Here is a 16,943-nt window from a genome sequence, read left to right on the forward strand (position 1 = left end):
TATCAACAGTATATTTAGTATGAATAGCGTTAATCGCATGGAGTTGCTTCTTCGTACGGTACGTAAGATCAGCTCTTTGCACAAAAAGATTCGTTCAGATAGAGCCGTATATAATGTCACCTATAAATACCCAAGACTTGTGACAGTGATACTACCAATGTGATTTCCTTGTATTCAATTCAGAAGTATATGCGTTGACGTTTGAGTTTCGGGAATTGCCAGTTCATCATTTCCAGAGAGAAACAAATTTTTTGACAATGTCTTTCGATTCCGAGTAAGTTAAAGAGAAATTTGTCTAATGCAGTAATTTAGTGGAAAATGTGCATGTTTACGATCACGGCTGTGAAATTTTTGTTGGGAGTTCAATTATTTTCCACACCAGTGCTCAATAATATTACATGTTTTATTTTTATTATTACTTGAATTCTGAATCGTAAAACAGCCTAATCGTACTATATAAACAAGCATGAAGCTGTATTAAAGTTTCTATCCTGGTTAAGTAATTCGCTTGCCGCAGCGCCTTGTTTCCTCGTTGTATTTTCTTTGAAATCCTTCGGTAAACGTATAAGATGAACTTGCGGCTCTATGCTAGAAAATGGAAATCAATGTTTTGATTTCATTTAAAGAAAAAAGAAATATTCCCCTTTGCGATATTAATCAGTGTGATAGAAGTTTGTACATCTAAGCACTGCCCAAATTTCGCCTTTTTTAGGGTTAGACGTAGCAGTCTGAATGCTGATGTTATTAGCTTATTTTGCCTTTTTTGCATATAATGATCCTCTTGGTATTTGCGAATATATTTTTCTCCATCGACAGCAGTGCTATTCAAAACAAGTCTTCATTGTCAGTATGTACGTAGAAATTAGTTGGTAAACTATTTATTTTGGAGGAAAAAATAAATGTTTGACGAATTTGCACAACATTCAAACAAAATAACAATGATAAGTTACAATCCTTTCACAAAATTCCAAAATTTTGTGAAACGATTGTAACTTATCAATGTAATTTTGTTTCAGGGTGAAAAACTCCAATTAATTCTAAAACCACATTTCAGTTTGTTTTTTATTCTCTTTATATAAAAATATTCTATTTTTATTATTAATATAAAATAGGTGCAGATAGTCTTTCTGGTCGCTATAATTGAATTGCCCCTTTTTATATCTATCCTTATTTTTTACGTTAAGTTTAAAAGGGGTACTTCGATACTTGTTTTGTGGCAAAATTACCTGGAATTTTTCGACGAATTTAATTTTTCAAATAATGGAAATATTTATTTTGGCATATCTTCATCATTAGTGTAGCTTGTGTTAGTGGGTCCAGTGCCAGGCTACTGACCGTAGGGTGCAGGTTTACTGCTGGGTGACGTTTCTGGGCACTCTCAGCTTCTGCCAAGCTTCGTAATTTTTCAGGCACCAGATCTCCTCAGATACAGATAAAGGAACTGGCCACCAACGTTGATGTGTGAATTTCATATGCCATTAAGTTTAGTATTAGACATTTGGGTTGATTGCTAAGGTTATCTTCATAATTGGTAACCTACCTGAGAAAGATAAAACTTAAGTTTTGGAACGGTTCCTATTGGCTGCTATGTCTTCCTCTTTGTAGTTCTTCATTATTTCCCTCCGTAGTGTTTCATACCCCATACCAGCCTTCGTGAATTTGAAAATTCCTATGCTCTTCCTTCATCCTTACTGGTCACTTAAAATTTTCCCTTTTACCAGAGGCTTCACAGTCCACTTCTTCTCAATGTCTCATCAATTCAATATTTAGGCCCACTTCATATTTTAGCCCGCCTATTTCGTCCAACTTATTTTCTCCTTGCTTCTCCATATTCATACCACAAAAGTCTCCCACTTATAATAATGCTCTTGCTTAAAATACCAGGTTTCAGATCCACACACTGCTATTCTCCATATTGAGTCTTTACTAATATTTTCTAAGTTTTATGTTATGTATGTATATTGCCTCAATTCTCTCTTGATTCTCAATTCTGCAATGATTCACTGAAGAAAGAAACCAATGAAAAATTCAAGGAGAAGAAGTTGATGTAAGATTTGGTAGATTTTGAGTGATACAGATATCTAGTGTATGTTGAGACATTATTGCCTGGCTATGGAATAAGTTAGAAGAATATAATTATACACGCAATGGCAAGCATGATAGTAAATATAAGGTATCAGAAAAAACTATTCAAATGATTTATTCCTAGGAAGACTTTTGAATGGTTAGTGTTCTGCTACATAGTTATACTTGTAGCTTGGACTTAAGAATAAAAACCTTACTTTTTTATTTGGTGGTTCATGTAATGGGGATATCTGCTTGTATTTTTTAGAATATTCTATAGCTATGTTTCAAGATGAAAATCCCTTCTATGTTTATTTTGGGGCACATTTAACATTAGGTTCTGGTCATATTTTTTACATCTTTGTTAGGTCACATTCATGTTATACTTATATGTTAAAATTAGTGGTTGGTGTGTACAGTAATTATGTGACAAAAAGCAAATTACAAGCATTGAGTTTCATTCAAATAAAGCCATATCAATAAATTAGGATGAAATGCCCAGAAATTTTCCAATATCTTTTAGCCACCATGTTTTTTTCAGTGAGCTGATTGGTAGTGCTGTTGCTGCACTTATAGCACTTCTACTGGGCCTGTGTCTCTGTTATTGCTGCCCATGTTGTCTTTGGTACAAACGTCGTAATCAGGGTACAGTGTATCATAGTAAGTATAAATCTTTCATTTAAAAAGCTCAAGATAATATTTCTCCTTTATTTAGTTGAACTAAAATATACTAGTATGCTATATTTGAACTGTTATTGACAATGAGCTATTGTTCTCCTAGTGTTGTCTCTTTTTTCTAATGATTCACTTCCTCAACCAATGGTTTCACAGCTGTTGATCAGCAGATTGTGAATACACAGAATCAGTCTGCAAATCCAGGCTCAAATATTGTAAACCCTCAAGGAGCATATCCAATACAACCAGGGTTAACAGCCTTCACAACTCACTCATATTATCCTGGTAAAACATCATGGATATTTGAAGCATTAATTGTGAGAAATTTATAGCAAGAGATATGTAGAGCCCACGTAGTGCACGTTTTAATACTTTAGAATTCTATCTGTTTATTCAGGTGTATATTTGTGATGGAGTAGAACTATATTCTGTATGCTGTATTAATATTTTTCTCGTGGGTTGCTTTAATTCCAGAGGACTCTAATAATAAGGAATTTTGACCTTTAAAGACATGATACAAGTTAAAGACAAGATATGTGTTATTACACGTGCATGATTTCAATTTACATATGTGCATAGTATATGCTTTCCTAATTCGTCATCTTGGTACCCTTTTATTCATTAGCTAGGTTGTTAGATTTCTGATTTAGAATGGTTGAGAAATGTGAAAATTTACTTAATGCAGTAATCCCTTACAGTAGAAATTACCTATAGTTGGCTGTTCACTACCTAGTATTGATGACAACATAAAATGGTATTGTTGTAAATTGGAGTCATTCTTTTGTAAAATATGGTGGTAGGTAGTGTTGCTTTAGACCAAGGAGAAATGAGATCAATCTCTTTCATGATTTCAAAGAATTGCAGGAGATGCGACATTAACTTTTATTGAGGCAATCCGTCAGTATGAGTTATCGGACATCGAGTGATCTGGGTTCGAATCCTGGTCAAGGCAAATTTTTTTTCCTTCCAGAATCTTTAATGCATCAGTGAAATATATTTAATATTGATGCTATTTTAGCAGTTAAATCATCCTTCTATTTGATTATAATTCATTTACCACAGAAATGGCTTAAATCGTCAAAATGAAAGTGCATGTGTGGACTGTCACCTGTAATTTACTTGTATGTTTGATTGTATATATCACTATAACAGGTATGGTAATGGTACACAAATGTTCTTATTTAAATGCATGTATTGTTCACTTTCAGTGATAGATTTCTCAATCATACCTCATATAATTTGCTGTGAGAATTAGTATATTGGTGTCAATTATGATTTGTGCTTTGTTTATGGATTTAGGATGTTTTATTTAGATAATTTTATCAAATCACATGCATGGTAAATCATTTGGGAAAGTTGGTGTTATTATACATTAGTGCTTGTAATTAATTTATTGTTGATGTTAAAAACTCTAATCTTTTTTGATCACAAATCTCCAACATAAACTAATGATGTCATTGCTGCGGGAATCTGAAGTACCAAATAACTGTTATTTGTTGGTGCCTGATTGAAGTGAGCATATATGTAGAAGGGGAACGTAAGATCGGGCAAAAAGTACATTAAAGTACAATTCTTAAGTTTCAAAATCATATATCTATTTTTTAACATAGTCACCATTAAGGCTGATACATTTCTCCCAATGTGTAACAAGTTTTTTCATTCCGTCATTGAAAAACTCCTCTGATTTTTCTCGAATCCAGGACTTGACAGCGAACTTCACCTTATCGTCCAAGGTGTAATGATTACCCTTGAGTTGAGAAAAAAATAAAAATCGCAACGTGCAAGATCGAGGGAATGAGGAGGGTGTGGAATTCAAATTTCAGGTTTTGCAGAGCCTCTCCAGTTGCACATGAGGTGTGTGGACGAGCGTTGTCATGTTGCAAGATTATTGGTGCAGGGCTGCCTGAAGTTTTTTTATGGATGGTTGCCTTTTGAAATTTTTCGCCTGAGGAAAAGACAAAATTTTACTACCCATCGATTTACTGTAGACCTATCAACAGCATTGTCACCATAAACAGCGTTTAAACAACGATGAATCTCAGTAGAAGTCACTTTTTCAGCAGGTAAAAATTCGATAGCAGCATGCTGTTTAACTCGCGTGAACATGGCACTAGAACACGTTTCCATACCTCCGCTTCTCCAAATACTCAGAATGAATAGAATGGCCAGATTCAGTCGATTAGATCCCTCCTCTTATCAAAAAGGGACTCTGCATGATGGCCAAACAAAACAATGACAATAGAGGTTAGGTAGCTGCTCTGAGTTACCTAGAGGAATTTTTTACCAGATTTACAGAGAAGAACATTGCATAATATCACTTAAACAGAAACAAATAAGCTGAAATTCTCTCAATTCTGATGATTTTGGGTTGAAAAGGAATTTATTATACTAAAAACTCCAGTTAATCAAACATATAACTCCAATTTAATTAATTATAACTTAGATAGTTTATATACATGGTGGCTTAGTCATTTTTTGCTAGTTATAATTTTATTAATTGGTGTAAACTCTTTTTACCAATGCTGTTGTTAACCACACAAAATTGATATTGTTAATTTTGACTTTTACAAGGAATTAGTTGAGTATTAAAACTTACCATACATGCAAACCAACCTTTTGATTTAGTTGTGAATCTTCTTCAGGGCTAAAATATGCAAAGTAACAGAACAAACATGAGTAATCTGCCACTACAGTAAATCTCTCTTCAATTCCACATACTTCATTCCTCCCTTCATTCCATCCAACTTTCCTATCCTATTCTTTCCCATTCCCCATTTGCCCAACGTTCTCCCCTCTATCACAGTCTTCAACATCCCATTGCCAATCAAAATGCTCTGCATCGATCTTTCTTGCCTCCTGTAGATTTCTGCTAACAATTATCTCTCCTCTCCCACCATGCTCAGCACATCCTCAATTCTTTTCCTTTCAGTCCATTTCACCTTTTCCATCCTTCTCCATGCCATACAAGACTATGCTCCATATCAAAGTTTTAGCATGCCTTTTCTTAAACATGTTGTCATCAATTCCTACCTCCTTGTAAAAGCATATGTCCCAACTACTTACATCTTGGTGCAAAGCAATGCTGCAATAGGTGAACCATTCCATCTGCTTTAGTTGTTGCCCTTTTATTTTAATGTTTAACTTAGCCTCTCTTTTTTCCAAAAACCACATAACCCATGTATTATTTACATTTATTTTCACCCCATTCCTATCGCATTGACCTTCCAACGCTCTGAGCAGAGTTTCTAACCCCTTTGCTGAATGGCAAACTAAAGCTTGGCCAGCTGTAAATGTAACTTTTTTTATGAATTCCCCTCCATTTTCATTCCTACCTCTAATTCTTCCCATGCCTCTTTTACTATTTCTTCCACATACATGTTGATAAACGCAGGTGTCAATGGGCACTGTCTTACTCAACTTCCTAACACTGCCCATTCAGACTCTACGTCCCCCACTAGCACGTGAGCAGTCTAGGACATGTACAGGTTGTGCATAAGTCTCTTATCCAATCAGTCTACTCTTATTTTCTGCAATACAATCAATTATTCCTCTCAATTAACTCTATCAAATGCTTTCTCAAAATCTACGAAACAGACAATTATTTCCTCATTGTAGTTATTCTATGTTCCTCTATTTTTGACATAACTACAATGGCATCACACATGCGTCTTACCCTCTTGAACCCAAACTGATCATCCCCTAAGTATTTATTTGCCCTGCTCTTCATCCTTTTGTTGATGATCTCGAGAGCCACTGTGGGTGCATGTGAAATCTTATTTTTCTGTAGTCCTCTCATATTGTTACCTTTTTTTTTTAGGAATAGGAACTAAGACTGATCCGGAAAAACTTTTGGCCGAATTCCTCCTTCATAAATCGATGAATTAGTCCATTTAAACTCTTCCTCCTGTTTTTCGTAAACTATAAGTAGTTCTGTTAGAGTATTGTCAACCCCAGAGGCCTTTTTAATTTAAATCCCTTAATGCCCTTTCTACCTCGCCATCAATTAAGCCTATTGTCTCGACCTAAGATTACCTCATCTATCTCATACTACCATTCTATTCATATGTCTGACCTACTGGCCTAATTATAAAAAAATAAAAAAAAGCTAATTATAAAAAATATTAGAAATTAATAATTTTAATTAAAAACAGACTTTTTTGCATTTTATTATCACCAGGTCTCCTGCATCATTTTAAAAAAATAGTATCGAATTTTATTTGTATGGTATATTTATCAAAGTTAATAGTACTTTTGGTGTTCATTTCACACATGTTGGATGTTAGTTTAGGGTGAGTTCTAATCTCATGTATCACAGTCATCTTTCTGGTTTATTATTATAGTATGTTACCTCATGTTTCCATAACATCTTGCCAGAATTTTCTATTTTTTTTAGGAACTATTTTGATTTAAGTATTTTGACAATTTATTAGTAGCAAAAAGGTTTAGTGTTACAAAAATATAGGTGGAGTCTGGATTTTTACATTGTTGCAAACTCTGCTGAAAACTGACCAGTCTTAGTAATCAAATCTATGATATGCAGAACTTTGGAAGAGGTAGGATTATTTGAAATTTTATATCTTCCCCTTATTTTTCTGCTCTCTTCCTGCCAGTAATAGTTAAATTTTTCCATAAATACGTTTTGAAATTTCTTCAGAAATTTCATTTCGTTTTTTCTCTCAAGCATGCAATTAAGTAAAAGGGCTTCTATGAAAATAGGTGTACCTTTAATAGTTTAACATTTACTGGATTTAGGCAGCTGATTCCTCTTGGAATTCTTGGAAAAGTAAGCCTTATGGAACTTTTATCTTAAGAAGTAGGCTTCAGAACTGATATCACATTTATGATGAACCATTTTTTTCTTCCTTAAGCCTTAACGCCACCGTCTTATAGAAGTGTTAGTGCCAGTTTAGTACAATTATCATGTAGATACCTAGAAAACATGAATATTGCCTTAACCATTGGTCTAAGATACCATTCCTAAAATACATGTATGTTACAGGTGTGATTCACCAAGGTGTGGTACCTGTTCCAGCAATGCCTGGTCAAAATGTAGGTGGTTTCCCGGTCACACAGCACATTGTAGTCAGCAGTGCTGTCCAACCGTCACCCTATCCAATGCCACCTAATGCTTATTCTGTTCAGCAGCCAATGCCTGGTGGCTATGTGATGCCTGGCGCTGTACCACCTTCAATGCCAGTTCCTCAGACAGGTAATATTTTCGTAACTTATGACACGATTATCTCTCAGACTTATATCCATGTCATGTTAAGTTTCTAATGTATCAATTACAATAAAAAATAAATATAGTAAAACTCTATTTAAAAAAATTCCATTAAACAACATTTGAATATCATTTATGCTAGTGTATAAATATGATATTTTAAATTTTTATACCATTAAAATCTAAAGAAGGTCAATTTATCTGAATAATACGTTGTTACACACTATGATAATGGTGCATTATGAATTTAATGAGTGATTAAATTTCAATCATCATTTTTCTTTGTTTTGTTGTGGGGCAAGTCACCAATGGTGGATGTCCATGTCTTGAACCATTCTTTGATTTGAAAATGTAATTTAATTTATTTAGTCGTAAGTTATTTGAAATGAATGTATCTCAGGGTGATTGATATACTCTGTGTTTGATGATTATTGACATTTATCTCTCATTTTGATCTCTTTATGATGATAATATTGGAGGATAAATATTAGTTCACTTTTGTCTTTGTCATCATAAAATTTTTTTCAGCCTCCTAGAATGGTTTATAGATCAGAATATTATACTGAAGAATGGAGAGGAAAGCTAAGAGCACTGAGGACCAATATCAATTTAGAAATAGAGGAACGTGAGGCTATTCTTGCCCTTAAAAGCATCATAAGGAAGATGATGTAGAAAGATCAATCAACTTTTCTTGTGATTTCATTTGTGACTGTAAAAAACTTATGACAGCATGATTACAATGTAGATATCAATTTATATACAAGTAATTTGACATATTCCAAAAGAAATTTAACTGAACTACGGCAAGAATTTTATATTTACTCCATTGAATCAAAGTGAGCTGAAGTAGGAGGTTGTTGTTAGATGCTCCATGTAGAGGGAAGGTTATAGTGATTAAATGTGATGAAAGCAAGGAAAAATATAAAATGAAGAGAGTTCAAGGAAAATTTGAAAAGCCAGTGCAAAGTCAGAGAGAGGAACCATTGGCATGCATTGAACTGATTTTCAGCTATTAGCATCTCTGAAAGGGACATAACCAAGTGTCGGCCAGATCGACCAATTTTGTATAACATTCATTTGAAACAAGCAATACAAGTGATTTCCAAAAAAAATGGATGAAAATATATTGATGAAACATTTTATGAAAGGCAAATTCCCTCACTAGACTTAAGAGAAACTTGCTAGACATGATGATGGATGTGCACTTTCAATTAGAATGTTTTAAGGATTTCAAAAAATTTTTAAGTGGCAATAAGAGCAAAATGTTGCTGAACGTTCTGGACATCACACTGTGACATAACTCGGTGATAAAAAGCCACTCCAGAAGTGACTGATGAAATCCATGATATGATGATGGTTAATAAAAATTGGAAGATATTTGAGAAAACTAAAGCTGTAGGCATCTTGAGTGAATGATACATAATATTTTGCATCTACATTTGGAAATGTGAATGATGGGTGCTGTAATTTCTCACATTGGGCCAAAACAAATCATTTGAAATGTTCCTACACCATTTTTGGGTTATTGCTACAAAATTGATGGAATTTTAGGTGCCATTTCATCAATTTGTATGGTTTGGAAGTACAGATGCACCACTACATTCCTGAAACCAAGGAGAACTGTCCAACCCATGTGTAGCAAGTGGAGTCTACATGAAAGAAGGCAAAGACTGTCCCCTCAGCTGGGAATATTATAGTGATTTGTTTTTTGGGATTTTCATGGAACAATATTCATTGACTATTTGGAAAAAAAAGAGGACAAATCTCCACAATTGGCTTGCAATAAAGTCTTTTTCCATCCCAGCAGCACAGAAACTCTCTGCAATGCAGTTGCGACTTCAAAATTAATGGAATTACCATTGTCACTCATTCCACATCTCCCCATTTTTTCCAAAGTAAGGTACCTTGCTCTAATATCTCCACTCTAACATGAAGAAAGGGAAGGAGTTTTTGTTGAAACTAGGCGGTGATCATGGAAACAAATGTCTCTTATGCGGAGTTGGAACAATCACAGTATTTGGAAGGGATCCACGAACTGGAACCTGATTGGATAAAATGCTACTATAATATAAAAAATAAGGTAACAAGGAGATTGTATTGAAAAACAAAAATGGTTAATCCAAAAAATATATTAGGTTTCATTTTTGCATAGATTTTCAAATCACCCTGATAAAATATGATTGCTTATTGTTGCCTCTGTTGTGTATACCTCAAGAAGGCAGTCAAAGAGATGAAGGGATAGATAAAGGGTGATATCAAAATATACAGAGAAAGGATAAGCTTGATGAATTTTATAGATGATGTAGCAATACCTTCAGAGAAGGGACAATATATGGCAATAATACTGTTGTATGGAGAGAAGGACAAATAAGAAAAACAAGAATAAAACCAAATGTTGCAAAAAAGGTAATCTTAAAACAAGACTAGAGATAGACTTTGGAAAAAGTGTACTGTTTTGCAATAAGATCACAATTGATGGAAGAAGTAGTAGAAATATAAATCAATACATTACATGTGTAATTCGGTGTGGCTGAGTAAACTTTTTCTTGCCTTTAAAGAAAATGTTATCCAAAATCACTTGTAGTAGATGTGCACTGGCTCTTACAAACAACATGGGTTGTAAGACCTGGAGATATGGTCTAACTTCTGACAAAATTTCCCCCTCTCCCAAGGAATGCTCATAGTTTATAGCCTTTTAAAAAATCTATTACATATTCTATTGTACCTGTTTGAGTAAATGGTAAATAACCTACTTTAAAATCTCCTGCAGACATTTTCCGTTAATGACTACTACCCTACTTTGCAACAACCCATGAATCCATTATGTACAGTGTTAATTTTGGCATTAAGTATCATGATCAGTGCTCCACGAGCATTTTTTGTTGATTATGTAATTTTATAGTCTGATATTTACATCATTTGCATTATAAAATCAGTCAAATATTTAATTTGATAATTTTTTTAGGCTGCACTCTTGAATTTTAAGCTGCATGGGTGAATTTACTCTTTAACACACACTTCTCAGAATATTTAATGGTGTTTACCTGTTCATAACACACTTGTATTTCATATAAACCTAATTTCTCTATGCTACAATTTCAGAGTTTAAAAATTTTAATGCTAATTTTTATTCAATTGAACATGTATTAGAATAGGGTCATCATTTTTTTTAAGTTCATGAAACAATAAACACTTCCTTTTTTAATTTATCATAGGAGCGATGCCAATGCCAATGGGACAGCCACCTCCATACAGTGAGGTTGTGAGAATGCAGGGTCCTGCAGGAGGAGGACATGATCAAGAAGCTTACTTGAAGCAAGCTCCATACAATCCCTATTTCAACCAAGGTGGTGCTCAGTGATGTTTCACTCAGACTATTCGTAGGCCAATTATTCTGGTCATACCTTATGGTCACAGTCGTGTGTGATCACCATCACATTCATTTATCTGTGTGTACCTATTCTATTGCTGTTCATGAAAGCAGACTTTAAGATTAGTGGAAGATCAGAAGTATGAACATGTTGGTGATATATCTTCCTGAGTGACTACTTTTCTGCAATAAGACACCTTGCGCATATATTCGTGAGAGAGAATTTTTTGTCTTAGTTGTTCAGTTTAAAAATGGAGCTCTCATTTCCATGAACTTTGAAGAACTTAACTTGAAAGGATAAGGCTAAGTCACTTATTATGTAGCGATAACATATGGATACTTTTTCTACAATTAGTGGACATTTCTGACGGGTTAACATGCAGTGAAAACATTTTTACAATCTTTTCCTTGCTCCTTTTTGGTCTTTTTTATATAAAAGGAAATGTATTGAATATCTGAACTTCAAGCTCTGCAGTCAAGTCTGCAGCAAGATATTCAACCAGTAAACGGATGTCATACTGAGTTAAAAATCGCTTTTTTTTGCATTTTTACCTGGCAAACAAGATACCATTCAAGCAAATTCCACTTATGAATAACGTATACTTAAGTTTTATTTAATTATGTCAAATTGGTACAGATTGTGCATATTCCGTGGCTGATAAAAATTGGCAAAGTAACATATTGGTTTTCCTCTCTGAAGTAATGCATTTCAAGCATAATGCTGAATTGTGAATTACATGTGGTTCTTTTCCCATACAATATGTTACTCTTTTTAGCAAAATGTTAGTGAAAAATCAAACATTTCCATTTTTAAGAGTTAGATATTATTATTTTTAACTTAGATTGAAGGCTATTTAAAGTTATATGTGCATTATTGCTATTTACATTGAAATTCAAGCTTGGTATGTTGGGTGATTGAAGGGGTCTCATGCCAAAGAGAATAGAATATGGCTTGAGTATTATGTTCTATTTTTATTCTTTGCCCCAGTTTATGTACCATTTTTAGTTTTTCCTCTCAAGTACCATAATACTTAATGATATAGATGTTAAAGACTTGCTTTACTATTCCTCTGATGAATTAAGTAGAAGACCTGCTTTTATTGCTATAATGTTGATATATCTTTTTTTGCTCTCCTTTGTTCAATTACACATTTACAAGCATTATCATTATTTTTCTTGTCTTACTACATCCTAAGTTTTCACTTACTGCAAGTATGCATTACTGGGCATGTTAAGGTAAAAACCATATCACTCTGTACTTACATACATTCTTATTCAATATCCTTCCGAAGATAAATATTTCATCAAATATGTGCTAGAAGTGTAGTACATAAATCTTGTTAAGTGTCTACATAAATCTTAGGATATTCACCCTGGACAAATATTTATAATACTGATCTTTCAGAACTTTTAATATTTGTATTGTTTTAATTGAGCTATTTGAAGTCAGGCATCTTACAGGACATGTTTACCAAACATTTAAACCATGGCTGGTTCCCTTAACCTTATGCATAGAGTACAAGATATTTTAAGGAATATTCATCGAGATGAGTACATACGTAGGAATCGTAGTTTAATATATTCATCAAAATTGGGAAAACTTCCATTTATTTTTTCGTTAAAGAAAATATCAATTGCAAAATGCAGTTTCATTATATCAGTCATGGCATTGGTATTACTCACATGTGAGAGGGTTGTTTAAGAAGTCTGGCCTAGGTGGACTGCTGTTATACATGCAATGAATTAAGTAGGTCAAAGCATTGTGTCATGCCTTATGCCCAAGTTTGGAGCAGTTGAGACACTTTTATACATTGTAAATTCTGTTTATTTTAAATGTTCCTATTTTTATAAATAAATGCTCATATCCAGTGTTATTGTACATGGTTCATTCTTCTGCAACTTGTTCTCCTCTCTTTTAAATTTGGTATAAATGATAAGTGTGGATGGTATAAATTCATGTACAACTTTCACCTTTATTTTTACATGTACCTGTGTTACTCATTGAGATAATTGTGAGTTGATAAAGAACCTTTTTTGCATTTCTATAAGTTTGAGACATGAATTTTAAGAGAGATAATTTGTTTGCTAAGTATACTGAATTCTTTTCTAGTACAAAATATCTTAAATAAGGCTAGTGAACATGTGCTTGGAATGGACATTATACATTACATATAGTTTAGAATTCAACTTTCTAGTGAATACAAGGCTTTTACGAGTGTGCCAGGTATCAAGTGATCTTCCAGTATAAGAGGGAAATTTTTTTATACATATACAATTATGAAAGTGTGAATTTTTGGAAACATTCAAGTGCACATGTTTAACATTATAAGGAATGTTTTCCTGTCACAAAAAATGTACCATTTAGTGGAAAATGATTCGATATTCAAAAGATCATGTAAAGTTGATTGAAGGGAAAATTTCATATTCTATGACATATACTTTATATGTAGTAAACATTTTGTGAATATTAAAGTAATTTTAAATGTTTCCCTTGCTACTTTGTTCATGGTGCATGTTGAAGAGAAATTAATCACAAAGCTGGCAAAAAATATATACCATACCTCAAGTTTTAGGGAAATGTTTGGTGATTAATATATTTGTCCATAGTAGTTTTAGGGATTATAACTGAAGTACATTCTTTATAGCATGTGAGTGAGCACTAACATATTTCCTTTCGACCAGCCAATGTTTTACTTTTTACTGTTAAATAATGGGTGTTGTAAAGTAAACTCTCTATACTTTTCCTCATACAATGGCTATCTACTCAATCTGCTGTTGGAGTTGATAAATACTACTAAAATCACAATAGACCACCTATAGTTCTACAGATGAGGCCTAAGCTCACCTCATACTAAGCTGTACATCTTGTAAATTTTGTATGCCAGAGTGGAAGGGCAAGTTCATTTCCCTGGAAGATCTGGCAACAGAAATATGTTTGGTTGAAGCTAGAGATGTCCAGAAGAATCGCCCATATTTGAACCTAAGCCCATCAGCAAGTACATATGTGGGTTGCTATTTATATTGTGAGCCTAATAACAAAAAGACTAATTTATTGTTGAAAATGGCTTTATTGTGTTAAGAAGTATTCTGTATGATAATGAATACACTTATACAAGCGCTTGAACCAATTTTTGTAACATTTTATCAACTCTGATCGAGGTACTTCCAAAACATGGTTTTTTAATGCATCAATGGCTTCTTCAGGCGCCAAAAAATCAGTTGACCTCAATTTTTTCTTGATAAACGGGAATATAAAGAAGTCATTTGGCACTAAATCAGGGCTCTACGGAGGATGACCCATCAATTTGATATTTTGGCCGGTCAAATAGGTTCCAGCCGATCTGAGAGAGCTTGCATTGTCATGATGAAGAATGATCCTTCGTTGCCGCTTCTTTTTCTGTATTTCACCAAGCACTTGTGGCAAACAAATGCTCATGTACCACAGAGGATTGCTGTTTTGTTTCAGCCTCAAATGCATAATGCTATATCTTTTTGAGCTTGTTAAATTATGCTTGGATTTTAAGGGATGGAAGGGCCTGCTACATTCTAAAATATGAGAAGAGGTAGATGGGAATAGAAATGCAACATTACTATATGAAGCATCCGAACCTGATTTTACACACACTAATTTAAGATTGGCTTTTATACATATTTATTGATGGTTTGGGGAAGAGCAGTAAAAATTTCTTAGATGCAATGTCCTCAATCAAAAAGAATAGGTAAGCATATTGATTCCTGGTATCTGTTAGTGTAGAAGCATCACTTATTGAGGCCTTAGCATTGCTGAAACCTGAGAATCCTCGAATGTCTTTCATGGGGTTCCGTGAATGGTAGCCAATGAAGTAAATGATCAATGCTGATTTTACCGGGCACTAGACAAAAGTTTTATCCTACTCATACCAGCTACATCTGGGTGGGCTTCAAAGAATATTACACTACCTAAGATTAAGCTATAACAGAAAATGAAGCACATATATTGGTTGGTGCCTCCTAGCTATAGATTATAAATATTTTTCACCATAGAACATGGTGGTCAGGCAGAGATTTAACTGCTTTGTTAAATATTTGCAACCAAGGTAACATTCTACAATTGATAATTTCAACTTGCTATATCATGATAAACTTTTAGATTAAGTGCATATGGTTGACTTTGCTTTTCATTCCTATTACCATATCATTCCCTACAACACTAACAAACATAAGGCTCATCTGAGACTTGGTAGATAGGTGCATATATCCATGCTGTCAGTCACCCTGAACCCAGAATTTAGAAGGTGAATTACTATACAGGTATCAGAATTGCTCAGTTTATGCAAGTGCTCTCACCATTTCAATTATAGGAACAATGCTAGACAGTTAACTTGTGAGGCTGAGGAATTTTGCATTGCAGCTCATTTAATCTCCTTAGATTGACTACTCAGATTGAGCTACTTAGCCATTAAAAGGAAAATCACACAGACATTTCACTTCAGGATTTCCATAATAACTTCATTGTACAACATTGCCCTCCTATTATATCCAATTCAATGCTGCCAAACTAGAAGTGTTGTTTGCAGAGTTTCTGATCTCAAAATGAAGATGGCAGCACATTTCCACAAAAGTTAGGGAATTTTGTGCACACATTGGAAGGTAGTCACCGAAATTTCAGCCATTTTGGGCTCTGTTGTTTTAAAAGTCTTTGTGAGGGTTTATATGAACATCAAAAAAATTGAGAAGAGCAGTCATTAAATATTTGCTTAAAAAAGGCAATATTTGCAAATACAAATCAAAGACAAATAGAATGCTGTGTATGGGAACTCATCAGCATCATATTCCACCGTGAAATTGTCGGCAGCTGAATTGAAACATGGCCATACCAGCTTGGCTGCTAATGATGAGCATTCAGGTCAGCCAAGAACTGCAACAGCATCAAGAAGTTCACCAAGTGGCACAGACAACCATCAAATTAAGGTTAGAAAAATAGCCATGAGCATGTTTAAAGAATGGATTCATCATACTGTCTGAAGAATTGGACATGCCATTCATCGGGTGCCCTGTTGCTCACTTTTGCCTAGAAATTCTTTCAAATTAACATTTCCGAGGCAGGAAGCAGTTTTTTTTGCCTTGATTGGATCCACCAATACACTTCTGACATGAAAGAAGTCAAAACAGTGGACTGCTAAGGGTGAACCTGCTCTGAAATAGGCGAGGTGAGTTTGATCAGCAAGGCGATGGAACTCAATTGTGCCATGGCATTGTGTAAATCTATTATCCCCAAAAAGGTTAATGAACAAGCACGAGGCAGCAATAGCAAATAAAAGCCACATTGGAAGAAGGAAATACTTTTCCATCAGGACAATACACCTCTTCACAGTTCTGCAGTCACTATGGCTAAAATTCATGAATTGTACTTCAAACTGGTAGCCCACTCACCACATTCATCAGATCTGCAAGTGTCTTTCTCCCGTTTCCTAACCTTAAGTTTACCTTTGAGGACAGATTTTCATTTGATGATGCTGCAGAGAAATCCCTCCACTATTTGAAGGGTTAACAAAGAGCATCGCTGGAAAGTGTATTAACTTAGAGAGTCACTAAAAATAAATTTGAAGAATGCAATTTTTTTCTTGGTTAAAA

General features: G+C 34.1%; 1 protein-coding gene across 2 annotated transcripts; it reads left to right on the forward strand.

Annotated features, from left to right (window-relative positions):
* Nucleotides 1–88: 88 nt before the first annotated feature.
* LOC139700064 (uncharacterized) lies at nt 89–14,211 on the forward strand. Of its 2 annotated transcripts, XM_071598543.1 has the most exons (5): nt 89–274; nt 2,606–2,724; nt 2,896–3,024; nt 7,739–7,948; nt 11,176–14,033. In XM_071598543.1, the coding sequence occupies exons 1-5, from the start codon at nt 258–260 to the stop codon at nt 11,319–11,321; spliced, it is 621 nt and encodes a 206-aa protein (XP_071454644.1). In that variant the 5' UTR covers nt 89–257; the 3' UTR covers nt 11,322–14,033. The 2 variants fall into 2 exon arrangements, with proteins under 2 accessions (XP_071454644.1, XP_071454645.1); XM_071598544.1 differs by lacking the exon at nt 2,896–3,024 and having other exon boundaries at nt 11,176–14,211.
* The last annotated feature ends 2,732 nt before the right edge of the window (nt 14,212–16,943 follow it).

The sequence above is a fragment of the Hetaerina americana genome, unplaced genomic scaffold, assembly GCF_022747635.1.
Source record: "Hetaerina americana unplaced genomic scaffold, ioHetAmer1.1.p SCAF_10, whole genome shotgun sequence".
Classification (NCBI taxonomy): domain Eukaryota; kingdom Metazoa; phylum Arthropoda; class Insecta; order Odonata; family Calopterygidae; genus Hetaerina; species Hetaerina americana.